The sequence below is a fragment of the Fusarium redolens genome, assembly GCF_020744475.1.
Source record: "Fusarium redolens strain MPI-CAGE-AT-0023 chromosome Unknown BKA55scaffold_4, whole genome shotgun sequence".
NCBI classification, from domain to species: Eukaryota; Fungi; Ascomycota; class Sordariomycetes; order Hypocreales; family Nectriaceae; genus Fusarium; species Fusarium redolens.
The window spans coordinates 721,034-734,796 of record NW_025763667.1 but is presented as its reverse complement, the minus strand read 5'-3'; the positions used below and the strand labels follow the sequence as shown (position 1 = coordinate 734,796).

The 13,763-nt window shown below is 47.0% G+C and overlaps 5 protein-coding genes across 5 annotated transcripts; 4 read left to right on the top strand and 1 right to left on the bottom strand.

Moving 5' to 3' along the window:
• Positions 1–22: 22 nt before the first annotated feature.
• BKA55DRAFT_535916 (uncharacterized protein) lies at positions 23–5,297 on the top strand (the record flags this gene model as incomplete). Its single annotated transcript, XM_046189755.1, has 6 exons — positions 23–1,028; positions 1,080–1,104; positions 1,158–1,216; positions 1,313–2,757; positions 2,807–4,207; positions 4,320–5,297. The coding sequence occupies 6 exons, from the start codon at positions 23–25 to the stop codon at positions 5,295–5,297; spliced, it is 4,914 nt and encodes a 1,637-aa protein (XP_046052784.1).
• Positions 5,298–5,861: 564 nt separating this feature from the next.
• Positions 5,862–6,775, bottom strand: BKA55DRAFT_535915 (uncharacterized protein; the record flags this gene model as incomplete). Its single annotated transcript, XM_046189754.1, has 3 exons — positions 5,862–6,044; positions 6,178–6,326; positions 6,619–6,775. 3 exons carry the CDS (start codon positions 6,773–6,775, stop codon positions 5,862–5,864), a joined length of 489 nt encoding a protein of 162 aa, XP_046052783.1.
• Positions 6,776–7,286: 511 nt separating this feature from the next.
• On the top strand, positions 7,287–9,008 carry BKA55DRAFT_591150 (heterokaryon incompatibility protein-domain-containing protein; the record flags this gene model as incomplete). Its single annotated transcript, XM_046195197.1, has 1 exon — positions 7,287–9,008. One exon carries the CDS (start codon positions 7,287–7,289, stop codon positions 9,006–9,008), a length of 1,722 nt encoding a protein of 573 aa, XP_046052782.1.
• A 415-nt stretch (positions 9,009–9,423) lies between these two features.
• On the top strand, positions 9,424–11,842 carry BKA55DRAFT_559965 (TAP-like protein-domain-containing protein). Its single transcript, XM_046192046.1, has 4 exons — positions 9,424–10,300; positions 10,349–10,390; positions 10,445–11,540; positions 11,599–11,842. Exons 1-4 carry the CDS (start codon positions 9,924–9,926, stop codon positions 11,728–11,730), a joined length of 1,647 nt encoding a protein of 548 aa, XP_046052781.1. The 5' UTR covers positions 9,424–9,923; the 3' UTR covers positions 11,731–11,842.
• Positions 11,843–12,292: 450 nt separating this feature from the next.
• On the top strand, positions 12,293–13,681 carry BKA55DRAFT_559963 (uncharacterized protein). The gene has a single exon (XM_046192045.1). The coding sequence runs from the start codon at positions 12,347–12,349 to the stop codon at positions 13,640–13,642; it is 1,296 nt and encodes a 431-aa protein (XP_046052780.1). The 5' UTR covers positions 12,293–12,346; the 3' UTR covers positions 13,643–13,681.
• Positions 13,682–13,763: the final 82 nt, after the last annotated feature.

Sequence of the window (13,763 nt, the reverse complement as noted above, 5' to 3'; positions counted from 1 at the left end):
TAGGCAGTGCCTCTTGTTAGACATGAAGCCTCGGCTCGGAAGCTCCGAGCTTTACACTATCGCATGGATTGCTGCTTTACCCATTGAACGAGCAGCAGCAACTGCTTTGCTCCACGAGATACACGATGAGCCCGACGGGTTCGTTCAGCATGAAACCGATAACAACTCGTACAGCTGGGGCCGGATTGGTGAACACAACATCGTCATTGCCTCACTCCAAGCAGGAGTCTACGGTACCATATCCGCAGCAACTACTGCATCGGACTTGATTTGTTCACTGCCCCATATTCGAATCGGATTATTAGTTGGGATAGGAGGAGGCATCTCGAAGCTTGATGAGGATCAGGATATTCGACTCGGTGATGTTGTTGTCAGCCAACCCGACGGAACGACTGGAGGGGTAGTTCAATACGACTTCGGAAAGGCAAAAGCAGAGGGCGTCTGGGAACAGAAGGGTTCCCTTGACAAGCCCCCTCCAGTACTGCTCCACGCACTAGCAAGTTTACAAGCACGACATGAAATGATGCCATCCAAGATTCCCGATTTGCTCCAAGCAATGTGGGATGCGAACGATCGTTACATGACAAAGGGAAAGAGGAACTATACTCACCCGGGTGCAGAGAACGACCGGCTTTACAAGTCAGAATACAGTCATGTTGGCGGTCTCACCTGTGCTAAGTGCGACCCTGAATGGGAGGTAGAGCGCGAAGAGCGGGAGTCGACCGATCCCGAAATTCACTATGGTATTATTGCCTCTGGGGACTCGCTTATCAAGGATGCCGCTACCCGTGACAAGCTATCGGATCGGCAGCAGTTTCTGTGTGTCGAAATGGAAGCTGCAGGGCTGATGGATCGGTTCCCATGTCTGGTGGTCCGTGGTATCTGCCACTATACAGACTCTCATAAGAACGACCGATGGCAACGATATGCGGCCGCTACGGCTGCTGCCTTTGCTGTTGAACTTCTGGAACATGTCCCGGCTACACAAGTTCAAGCGACTCGAAAGGTTATCGAGGCAGTGAAGTCACGTCAGTAGTATTCCACCAATTGAACTATATATCACTTACACAAATGAGCAGTTGAAGAGAAGATAGACACATTGAGGTAAACTAGAAAACGACATGTGTTAATATTCAATGCTAATCTATATGATGCAGCGCCTCAGTTCAGAATGTCGACTCAAATATCGTCCTTGACCGGTTGCCTAATGCAGAAGGTGCCCGTTTCGATTCTCAGGCCGAGGCATACAATTCAATTTGCTTGGCCAATACGAGAGTTGACCTCCTCAAAGACCTTTCTAACTGAGTTGAAGACGATACATCGAAGCCAATACTCTGGCTCAACGGCATGGCAGGAACAGGGAAGTCGACTATTGCACGCACTGTTGCTAAATTGAGAGCCGAGTGCGGCGATCTCGGAGCCAGCTTCTTTTTCAAGAGAGGAGAAGCAGACCGCGAAAGCTTGGCTAAGGTTATGCCTAGTATAGCCCGCCAGCTGGCCAGAACTGTCCCAGGGTTCGCGCAGTTCGTCAAGAACGCGATCGATTCTCATCCTGACATAGTCGGCAAGCCTGTAGCGAAACAGTTTGCTGAACTCATTGAGGCTCCGCTGAAAGAGCTGACCAAGGCCAGCACAGAGATATTTCCGCTCATAATTGTTATCGACGCCCTGGATGAATGCGAAGGAGAGGGCGAGATTAGATCCTTGATCGATATTCTCTCTCGTGCCAGCTCTATCCAACATTGTCTTCGAATTCTTATAACGAGTAGGCCAGATCTTCCGATTCGTCTGGGTTTCGAAAAAGCCGTGGACACCTATCGAGCCTTGGTTCTTCACGATATGCCGGTAGACACAATCAAGCACGATATAATGACATTTCTGGTTAATGAATTCGAAAGGATCCGGGTTGATTTCAACAGCGTTGTACCCAAAGAGCTAAAGCTACCACCAAGCTGGCCTGGAGAAGATGCCATAAATAAGCTCACTGAGATGGCAGTACCTCTTTTCAGTTTTGCTGCTACCGTTTGTCGATTCGTTTCGGACTACAAGGTCGATAGCCCCTCCGAACGGCTGTACAGGTACTTGCAACTCAGCGATAACAACTATGGGACTCATCTCGGACAAATCTACGGGCCAGTTCTGCGGTCAATAGTCACTGGTGTCTCTGGAGAGGAACGTAGGCGGATTGTCGAGCAAACGTGTCACATCGTCGGCAGCATTGTTATCCTGGCAAGCCCCCTCTCGATCATGGCCCTGTCTAAATTGCTTGAGCTTCCAGTCAGCGTTGTGCATAGTCGACTAATTGCACTCCATTCGATATTGAACATACCATCAAATCTACACGAACCTGTGCGGTTGTTGCATATCTCACTCCGAGGCTATCTCACTGATCCTAATCAGAATCAAAAGAATGAGTTCTGGGTAGACGAGCAGCGTATCCATCTTGGGCCTTTCAAAAACTCCTTACGAGTGATGGATGTCAGCTTGAAGGAAGATATCTGCAATCTAGTGTGGCCAGGAGCTCAACGGACTGAGATTCCTTCTGCACAGGTGGCCTCTTGCATTTCTGATGAATTGCAATATGCCTGCCGCCACTGGGTCAACCACTTTCAGAAGATCGAGAGCTCTTTGCTCAATCTTGAGGAAGTTTTCGCGTTCCTGCAGAAGCATCTATTCCACTGGCTGGAGGCCTTGAGCCTTATAGGGAGATTCAAGGAAAGCTTCCAGGCAATCAGGATATTACAAACTAGTATCAAGGTGCGCATGTTTGCGATATGTCTCAACAATAGAGCTAATAGTAGTACAGAACGAACAAAACAAGACGTATGGCCAGCTTTTGCGCAAGATCCACAGCTTTCTTCAAATGAACTCAACAATTATTGATCAACACCCTCTTCAGCTTTACTCTTCCCTGCTGTGCTCCACACCATCTGGTAGTCAGTTAGATCAAACGATTCCGAAAAGATTGCCTCCATGGCTGCGGCATGGCCCCGAACCGAACAAGGCGTCAGATAAAGCTCAGTACATATTAGAAGGTCATAAAACAGAAGTTAGCCATTGCTGCTTCTCGTTATCCAACTCGCATCTGGTTTCTTGCTCTTCCGATGGCAGGACAATGCGCATCTGGCGCCTAGACACCGGAGAATGCATTCGAGTCATTGCTAGCGAAGGAGGGGGCAGTTGGAAGCCATTCAAGCTGTCATATGACGGATTATGGATAGCCGCCACCATCGTGACCTATTCTGATGAATTGGAGTTTAATGCTGTGAGAGATGAAGGGGAGTCTAACACCAGCATCCAGGGAGAGGAGGCTGATACTAGGAGCGACACAGATGAGTCTACTACTGGAAGTAGCGAAGAGGACGAGTCTGATGGTAGAAGTGATAATCATCGCTACGTTCGTTTCTTGAAACTTTGGCACGCGAATACTGAAGAATCTATTGGGCCACTCCCCTTGCAAGGCGGCATGCAACCTTTCCAAATTTCGCCAGACTCTAAACTACTTGCTTTAATAAAAGATACAGGAACGGCGGTTGTTTTACGTCTGGACAAGGCTGGATCTCCTCAAGAAAATCGCCTCGCGCGTTGCAAACGAATCACCGGAATCACCGGTGGTGCGTTTTTTCGTCATCACCATAGGTATGGAATGCAAAATCTCTTATCGCCCTACCGTATAGAATTCTCCCCCGATTCCTCTATCCTCACAATAGTGTCAAGCTTTACCGGCAAGTACGCAGTGTGGGAAACCAAGACTTTCGAATGCATCCGATATCAGAAGATGACACCCCTTTTTCGAACCGTTTTTCATCGTGACTCAATCCGAGACAAATCTGCTTCAGTTGCCGTGACGGGAGACTCTTCAATTATGGCGGCTGGCGCCTTTTCTGACAAAAGCTGGCGATTTGAAATCGGGGAAAACGGACCTACAGACAACAATGGGCAATTCGAAATCAGGTGGCTCGACTCTGGAGTAGTCTGCACGATCGACTGCCAGGGACATATTGAGCATACTCAGTTTTCCCCCAATCACACGACTTTGGCGTCTATCTGCAAGGATGGATCTGTAAGAACTTGGAGGGTTGAAACAGGAGAATGCCTAACCCTGTTCGAAAATGTCCAGGAATGGTCTGATATATCTCTCTCTCCAGACTTGACGTTGCTAGGTTCGGCTGGATGTACCAAAACCATCAGCGTCTGGGCGAATGATGTGAGCGAAATGGACAAAAGATCAAGCAAAAGGTCGGATCCGATTGAGTCAGTGGTGCTATCGTTGGATCGCAGTCTTGCAGCCTCCTCTTCTTACTATGGAGTTGTGAGAGTCTGGGGATATGGATACATACGATTGCATTCATGAGTTTGATGAAGGGCTTGAGAAGCGAACCTCCGATGATTATGGATACCCAGAGCTCTTCCAATTCACGAAAGATAAAAAGTATCTGTTCGTGTCCAGGACCACATCTGTTTACAAGAGAGATGGCGGTTATGACAACACTATCACGTCCTTGGATGGCCACTTTCGAGTTTGGGATGTGAGAACAGGCCAGTGTATCATCAGTTCCCAGACAAAAATCCATTCTGCAAACTTTAATGGCGACTTCGAAGGATCTGCAGTGTCCGTTGCCCCCGACGATCATTATATTGTCTCAGTTCGGGATAGGAATATCACGATTATAGCAATCGATATATTCCCCGTTACTCATGAACTGGCTCTCACAGGGCTTGTTTATGATGTAGCGGTCTCTCCCGATTCCCGATTTCTTCTTGTCCTCTCATCTGAGACAATCAACCAGGGTTGGGGTATACTTGACAGACAGGAATTGCTCCTGTCCAAGTTCAGCATAGCTTCAGCCGACCATATTTTTAGTATTATACCGCCAATTAGTGCTCAGGAAATATTGGCCGTTTCTTCAGACGCAAAGTTTCTGGTGCTACGAACATTTGATTATCACCAAAGGGGGGCAAAGGCGATATTGACTGACATAGGGGAACTGCTCTACGAGTTCGCACTGCCCTTCGCTATAAACCATGTCTCTCTGACTCAGAACGAATCGGTTTTGCTTTCATATGAACATACATATTTGACGTTTAGAAACTCCTCAACCGGTCAAATAATTGGACGTCTAAACGTAAATTTTGGCTGTCTGCCAAGGCGACTAAGTTTTGACGCGAGTACTCAACAGATCCATACAAATTTTGGCACAGTCGCAACTCATGAATATTTCACGGCTATAGATCATTGCGAAATTTCCCTAACCGGGCATTTGGCAGGATATGGGATTAGTAACGACAGGTCCTGACTACTATGGAACAAGAGAAGGGTTTTCTGGCTACCACCAGCATTCCGGCCTTCGGAGAATGGTATTGAGGTTTCTGGATCTACGATAATTATTGGGACAAAGACAGGTCGCGTTCTGTTCTTGAAGTTTGATGTACATAATCTACTCGAAGTGCAATAGAAACTGATCACGATGTTGGCCTATTAAGCCATAACTTACTATCTTTAGTCTAAATCTTGTAAAAGCTTTATAGATTAACGTAGTAATTACAATCAAACGGAGATTTGCAAAAGATTTTGCCACCCTATTTGTGACATAGCCAACTATTAGTAGCATCTCTAGAACGGAAATTCCTGTAATTGCACTAGTAACTCCAGCATCGGACGGCTCTTTTCTATTATCGGTAGTGTTAGTCTGCTGGCTATCATATGACTGTCTAGCGAATCGTCTTACTGATACAATAACCTTGACGTGTACATCTGAAGCTTTGAAGCGGATGTCCACCCGTCTCCGCTCAGAAAACGACCAAGACGAAGGACAGTCAAATGCTATTTCGACGTTTTATAAGTTTGGGCGGGGTATGTTCTAGTCCAGCAGTCCGAAGAAGAATACTCCATCTCTGACTTTTCTCCATCCTTTCATAAATGTTCTTATCTTCTTTGGCAGCATTTCCAAGCCATTCTGTATGAATCTCTGGATCAAGCCACGTCGAGCTTGGGCCCTGAAGAGGTTCGCCAGTCCAGCCCAGTTGATTGGCGAATTCTCGTACTTCCCGCATGTTACAGCATGTCCCGTACTCTAGCTCCTTTGTTGACTCGACAGGATCGGGTTACGGGCCAAAGAAAGCAGCTCCTCGCTCTTGTTGAGCGAGCACAAATTCAACCGCCACGTTCAAACGTACTTGGGCTGTTGTTTTGGAAACAATCTTCTCCACTCTATTCTTGATAGAATCGAAAGATAGTGGTCGACTCAGTCCGTTTTCCTCGCCTGGTAGGGTGAGAAGAGCTGGCATTTTGCCAACATCGACCATTCGGACATCGAATTCGTCAGCTAAGAGAATGATAGTTATCGCTTTAAAAAGCGGCTGCATGATATAGAACTGCTCGTCCCTAAATGTTTGTTCGATACTAACTCTCTCGCCAAAAGGACAGGTCTAGACAAACTCCTGGATAGATGCCACCTGACTGCAAATCCTTGAATTGAGATCATTGATCAGACGCACCAGTGAGGTTGTTGATTTATCAATAGGAGGGCAAGGGATAAATATGTTGGCTACAAACTGCCCATATTCGATGTCGCTTTGGTATAACTGGTACCACAGCCGAAAGGGAGAAGTACATACCTGAAGCCTCGCCACTTCGATGATGCATCACATCCAAGATGTATGCGTTAAGGCTAGGGAATGTGGCCAATTGTGCAATACCTTGGAAAAACATACGTATAACAGGAACAGGTATACCACTGAGACGCTTGTCAATCATCCAACCATAAGTGACCATGGAAGCAGGTAGAAGAAGACCCAGGAATGGCAAGCAGCTGCGGAGTCGGTCTTCGGGTGGTCTATATCCGCGCTTTTTTATCCATTTCTTGAAAATACAGTCTGACCATCGGCCACCAATTTGAACCTCGATAATATAGCCGACTCCGGGCGAGATATAGAGCAGTCCAGACTGTAAAGGTGTGGTGAGGTGCAAGCGGGGATTGAGCACGTAACGCACGGGTGTTAAGAGAGAATATACATTTCATACAAGCACAGAGTAAGCGAGTGTCTGATCGAGTCAACATAATGACCGCAATGTTTTAAAGTAACACTTACCACGAATAACGAATTACAGAACCCGTAAAGCTTGAACAAATACTCCTTCCGATTAAGCGACACTCTTATTTCCCTTAGCATTTCTCTTCACTGCCTCGCTTTCTGTGACCTAGTGAACCCTTTTCCGCTATCCCTCTGTTCACGCGCAGCTCAGGCTTTGTACCTCCTGAAATCCCGCTCTGACTTCAAAGAAAATGAGCCAGCCCGCTTTCAAACACCAGCCCTTGGATGACCCCGCCGAACAGATTCGCCTGGTTGAAGTCATCTCCCAGCCTGATACGCCTCTGGAGCTGTCCCTAAGTATTCACCAAATAACTCAAGACCCCGATTACTATTCCATCTCATACACATGGGGAGATAGCGGTCTCACCGAAGAGATCATAATCAATGGCCGACCGACGATGGTGACCAAAAACTGCCATTACGCTTTGACGCATGCTAGCGATAGGTATCCTTCACTTCCTGGAAAGCCTATCGTCATTTGGATTGATTCGATATGCACAAATCAAGATGACAATGACGAGAAGAGTTATCAAGTGGCCATGATGGGCGATATATTTACCAAAGCATCCAAGGTATTGGCTTGTGTTGGTCCTCATCAAGATAGCAGCCAAATGATTTGCAATTTCTTGGATAGTCTCATGACGCTCAATCCAGAACTTTTCTGCCACCGGGAGGAATTTACATCGCCAAACTCCACAAATCTCTTTGGTGATGATCCACTGCCAAAAGTCGAAGAAATTCTACAAATGTACCTTCAAAATTCGCCGGCGTCAAGGCATGACTTTCCCATCCGGATCGTTCATGCTTTCTCCGCGTTTGCCAATCGGAGCTATTGGAGACGGGTTTGGATTATCCAGAAAGTCGTGGCGTCAACTAGAAGCGATGGTAAACTTGAAATTCTCTGCGGCTGCGATGGCTTTTCAAGGTTCGAGATTAATATCTGCGACTTTATCTGCCGCGTTACTTGCCCAGAATTGATTATGGATCTGAAAGGACAATGTTCCAGTATGGGACTTGGCTTATATTGTTGTCGATTCGTCTTGGGTTCACATGCAGCAGTGCCTATACCCGCCAGAATGCTACTTCATAGGTCAACACCTTTCCGATGTGCAAGGCTAGAGGATAGAGTCTATGGATTACTACCCCTGATCGAATTGCCAAAGGGAACTACACCTGTTCAGCCTATGTATGAGCCCTCGCCTATTTTAGATCTAGCTCAGTTATTCATTCGCACCATGAAATCGCCTAGTACAGGGATCTGGGACGTTCTCAACGCACTCGAGGTTTATCACGATCACAAGCTCTTTAGGCCCCTGGTGGAAGCTAGGAGGGGAAACCCGCCTCAGCCCCTTGGACAGGGCCAGTACCCGCCCCTATCGTTCAAATTGGAGGCCAGGGTCACGACAATATTTCTGAACAGCCACGGTCAGCTTTCTGCTAATCTTTCTCGTAACGGTTGTTTTCCCTTTGAATTTATGAGTGATATAAAACCTGAACTTGAAGGGGCTCCTGAGGGGACGAGAGAACTGTTTGCTGGCTCTGAGATTGGTGCTTTACTCTGCAGTGACGCTCAGGTAGGCGACAAGATAATCGAAGTAACAGGAATTCGTGAACTACTTGTGTTGAGCCGCAGTCCGGGAGAAAATGATTACGATATTGTCGGTCAAGGCCTGCTGTCTTTCGGTTACGGACTTCCATGTTCCTTTCCAGGACCATCAGCAGGGGGCGAGTTGAAGGAGGTTGAAGCACATGGGGAGGGGAATTACGTATCCTACTGTGTGCTTGAAGCCGAGCCTATCGATCTTATAGTGTTAGAGTGCCAGGATCGCGGTATTAATATGTCTCGCATTGAAGGGAAGAAATTGGAGAGGTTGGCAACCAAGATATATGGCAGAGTCAAGTTGATAGAGTAACTTTATGGCAGACATTTTATAATGAATTGGAGAGGCTACATGGACTTGATGTATGCGAGCGAGAGGGCGATCAAAGCTCGATAGTTCTTTCATAATAAACTCTCCACAAGACTTTTATGAATGCTAACTTGTTTACCTAGACTCTTACTCTCTCTAGATAAGTCCTAGTCCTTTGGTCTGATGATATGGTCTAAAGATCGTAAACTCTGGAAATCTCATAGATATGTAGAAGCTTTAGTCACGTAAAATTTCCGACGTATCGACTGGAGTAAGTCTTGAAAGGCTGCGCCTTGCCACAGAAAAGTGGTCCAAATACGTAAATCGAATATTCTCCGCTGTCAGAGTAAGCACCATAAAAGTTTAAATACATCGTTGATAACAAGTCTCTTGAGATGAGTCATGTGCAATATCTTTGCCTCACCGTATTCACATCCATCAGGCTAAATCATGCGCCTTAATCCTTCAATCCCAATTCTGAATCCTTTACTTGGCAAGTTCTTGTCATGACGTCTTGTGTAGCCCAGAATCAATGTCGATCTCAGTAGGCTGAGAAGCAAAGCTGGGCGCCAAGCATTTGGCCCCCAAGGCAGATCTCATTCTCTTGGTCAACGCCTGAGTCCACTTTCCCTTTCAAGCCAAATCCACCGCCAACAAGGCTCAGCTTTATGAGCCACGTATAAACGCGTCTTGATTATGCAGATTTGGTTGGGTAGTGGACTCTGGGCTGTTCCGTCTCTGCGTACGACTAATCCTTGGCTTTGCCGAGAAACATAGCCTTGGATCAATAAACAAGGCAGTGCTGTGACGATGAAGGACAATCAGGCTGAAGTCCAAAGAATTCTGCTTATATAGAATGAAGTATATCTCGAAATTTTGGGATGTTCTATAGCGAATTCTTGTAACAACTTCTCCACCATGAAGTTTCGTACTGTTCTTTTCAGCCATCTTCTCCTCCAGGTGTCACAGGCCTCATCTTTACCCAAAGATGTCTTCGCTACTCTGAACGCCAGAGATGACATAAAGAACTCAAACAGCTCCAAGCTCAACTGGTCCGAATGTGACTTAGATTTCAAAGACAATGCGGCAAACAGGCGACAAAAAGACTTTGACTGCGCCAGACTCTCGGTTCCTCTGGACTACACCGCCGCAAGCAATGGCGAGACCATCAAGCTTGACCTGATCAAAGCCAAAGCCACCAAGAAGCCTTATCTGGGCAGCGTTTTGTACAACCCCGGTGGTCCAGGTGGTTCAGGCGTCGAGTCCGTCCTTTGGGCGGGAGACGAATTTGTCAGGTAAGTTACGTTCGTAAAATCGTATTTCAATGCTGACATGCATCGCAGAGTTCTTGGCGGACAATATGATGTCATTGGATTCGACCCCCGGTAAGCTCAGCCTCTTCCTAACCTTTGTGTTATGTAATACTAACTGTGATTCAGAGGCACTGGTCGTACGATCCCGTTCATCTGTAATGGCACAGGTCCTGGAAATTTCACAAGTCCAGGAGGTCTTCGTCGCAGAGAGTTCAACACTATTCCGCAGGCTGAGACCTGGGATATCGTCAGAAATGAAATGTGGGAGTATGCTGGTGCCTTGGCTGAGAACTGCTATGAGAGTCGACAAGATACTGGCCGTTTTGTTGGAACGCCGTTTGTTGCGAGGGATATGATCTCTATTGTTGATGCGTTGGGTCAAGGACCTATGCTCAACTACTGGGGTACCTCTTATGGAACTATCCTGGGGCAAGTTACTGCATCAATGTTCCCTAGGCGTGTTGGCCGCATGTTGCTCGATGCAAACTTGAAAGCGGATGACTACGCAGCCAATACTTGGACCACCAGTATGAGAGATGCCGAGCGATCCCTTTCCAATCTTCTGGACGAGTGTGTCGAAGCTGGGAAAGAACTCTGCTCTCTTGCAGACTACCACGGCAACAGCACAACAGGCCAAAGCCTCCTCGCCCAGTTCAGCGAGATGCTCGAGGGCTACCTGAACGGAACTCTCCCCGGTAGCGATGTCGACGAAGAAGATCTCCCCAGCGATGATCTAAACCTACTACTCGTCACGTTTAAAAACCTCATCTTTGGGGAGCTCTATAACCCCTTTACATATCTCAGCATCATTAACCGAATTGAAGGTCTCTTCAATAGTAACATCACAGCCATGTTCCAAATGAGGAATGTAAGCCAAATTGAAAGCGAATGGAACATTGCAGCTGCATACGTCACCAACGGCATTGCATGCAGCGACTCTTCGTTCCGAGTTGAGGATCAGGATGATCTGTTCTCGATTTATCAAGCTCATCGTGCAGAGGGTTCTTTTTCGGAGCTTGGAACAGTTGCGAGACTCTTCTGTGCGCAGTGGAAGTTTTCTGCTAAGGAGCAGATTGATATCAACAAGCTTCGTAATGTCAAGACGAGAAATCCTCTTCTTATCGTTAATGGGCGATATGACCCTGTTACGCCTTTGAGTAGTGCATGGGGCGTTTCTGCTCAGTTCCGAGGAAGTCGAGTCGTTGTTCATGAAGGTGTTGGCGTGAGTATACCCTTTCCCAGATACATCTAGTAAGGCTTGTTGCTAATTGGGTTTATAGCATGGATTAATGGCTCACCCGTCGAACTGTACGCAAGAGATTGTCAAGAACTATTTTGTTGATGGAGAGATGCCCAAGCTTAACACTACTTGTCAGCCTGATGAGCCTGCTTTTGAGTATGCAGCGCTATGAGCAAAAGGGCGAAGAAGAGGTGGCCAGTGAATGGTGTTCGTTATGAATGAGAAGCCTGTAACTGGATTAGATGCAGAACTTTCATAGTACATACTTAGCGTCAACTCCAGACTTGATTGTGTTTTTTCTTCCTAAATCTCATCTCTTCGCCTTTACCGGCATTGCAACAAAGGTCATGGCTTATTTCCAATGTTGTCTGCTATAACTCTGGTTGATTCGCCTACAGTTCGCCTAGATGCCCGTTTCTAGGTTCTCGGAAGCTGTCCCCGAAGAGCTTCGGGAGGTTACCGGGTGATTTCTTCAGGGTAGAAACCTTAACCATCTCGAAATAGTTTTCATAGCGGTCCCTCATCAATAACTAAGCAGTCTGCTCTAAAATAATTCTTAGTTTTTTTTTTAATCTTCATAATTTTATGATGAATTTGTGCGAAGTGCTAGAAATTGACCTTAGACAGAGGCCCTGGCCATGACGACGATGGTGTAAGCAACGGTTGGATCCATGGCATGACTCGGGAAAATGTCCGGAGGATTCAGCATGAATTATCCACAACTCCTCCACACTATATGACTCCCTCATCCCTCTCAGTCTCACTCCTGTAACGATTTCCAGAACAAAATGTCGAAATCAATTTTATCAGACTTAGTAGATCAGCATCGGCCTGACCTACAGCCTTTGGAGGAGCTGTACAAACACCTCCATCGCAACCCCGAACTTTCCAACCAGGAAGTCGAAACAGCTGCTACCATCGCCCAACGACTTAAGGAAATTGGGCCCGATGATCTAGTTATCAAACGTCACATTGGGGGCCATGGCTTAGCTGCCGTTCTCCGCAACGGCGAAGGCCCCACTGTCCTGCTTCGAGCCGACATCGATGCTTTACCTGTTGAAGAGACAACTGGCCTGGGGTATGCCAGCACAAAACGCATGATTCATGCTGCGAGCGGAGTTGAGAAACCTGTTATGCACGCCTGTGGCCATGATATGCACATCGTGACTTTGCTAGGCGCTGCAGCGAGTCTTTTCTCATCGAGGGATTCTTGGGCCGGAACTTTGGTCCTTGCATTTCAACCAGCTGAAGAGCGAGGGACTGGTGCACAGGCCATGGTTGACGACGGTCTTTACACCAAGCATGAGGTTCCTGTCCCAGATTTCGTCTTGGGAGCGCATGTCAGACCTCTTCGCGCTGGCACAATTGGGACACGAAGAGGTCTTGTCGCTACAAGTGCGGATAACTACAAAGTCACGATCCACGGCAAAGGCTCACACGCCAGTATGCCTCATACAGCGATTGATCCAATCGCAATTTCAGCGAACGCTATCCTCAAGCTGCAGACACTCGTCAGCCGAGAAGTTGACCCAGCAGAGTCAAGCGTTGTAACCGTCACGAGTATTCACGCTGGCGACGCTGAGAACGTCATTGCAGACTCGGCCGTTCTTGGTGTCGACACACGATCTACTACCATCGCAACACGCGAGCGTATTCTGAAGCGCATAAAAACTGTCATCGAAGCAGAATGCTCATGCGCGAATGTTCTCAAAAGTCCAGAGTTTGAGCAGACTCGAGCATTTCCTCTCACCATCAATGATGAGGCTATCACAAAGAGAGTCGAAGAGTCATTCGCAGCGCACTTTGGCGAAGGACCTGGAAAGTATGATAGAGACATGCCGAAACTTGCTTTTAGTGAAGACTTTTCTATCTTGGCTACTGCTGTTGATAAGCCGTATTGCTTTTTCACGTATGGTTGTGTTGATGGAGAGGTCTGGGATAAGGCTGAGAAGGAGGGAACGGTTGCGCAGAGCATTGCTGCGAATCATTCTTCCAAATTTGCTCCGGTTATACAGCCGACACTCAAGACTGGGTTAGATGGGTATGCATTGGGTGCTCTCACATTTTTAGCAAAGGGACAATAGTTCGCAGGATAGTTGAGATGAATGACTATAATATCTATGGCTACCGTGCAGTCAGCCATGGAATACCTCAACCGTTGTCCATTCACTTTTCAAATCAATATTCCTTATATCTATTTAGACG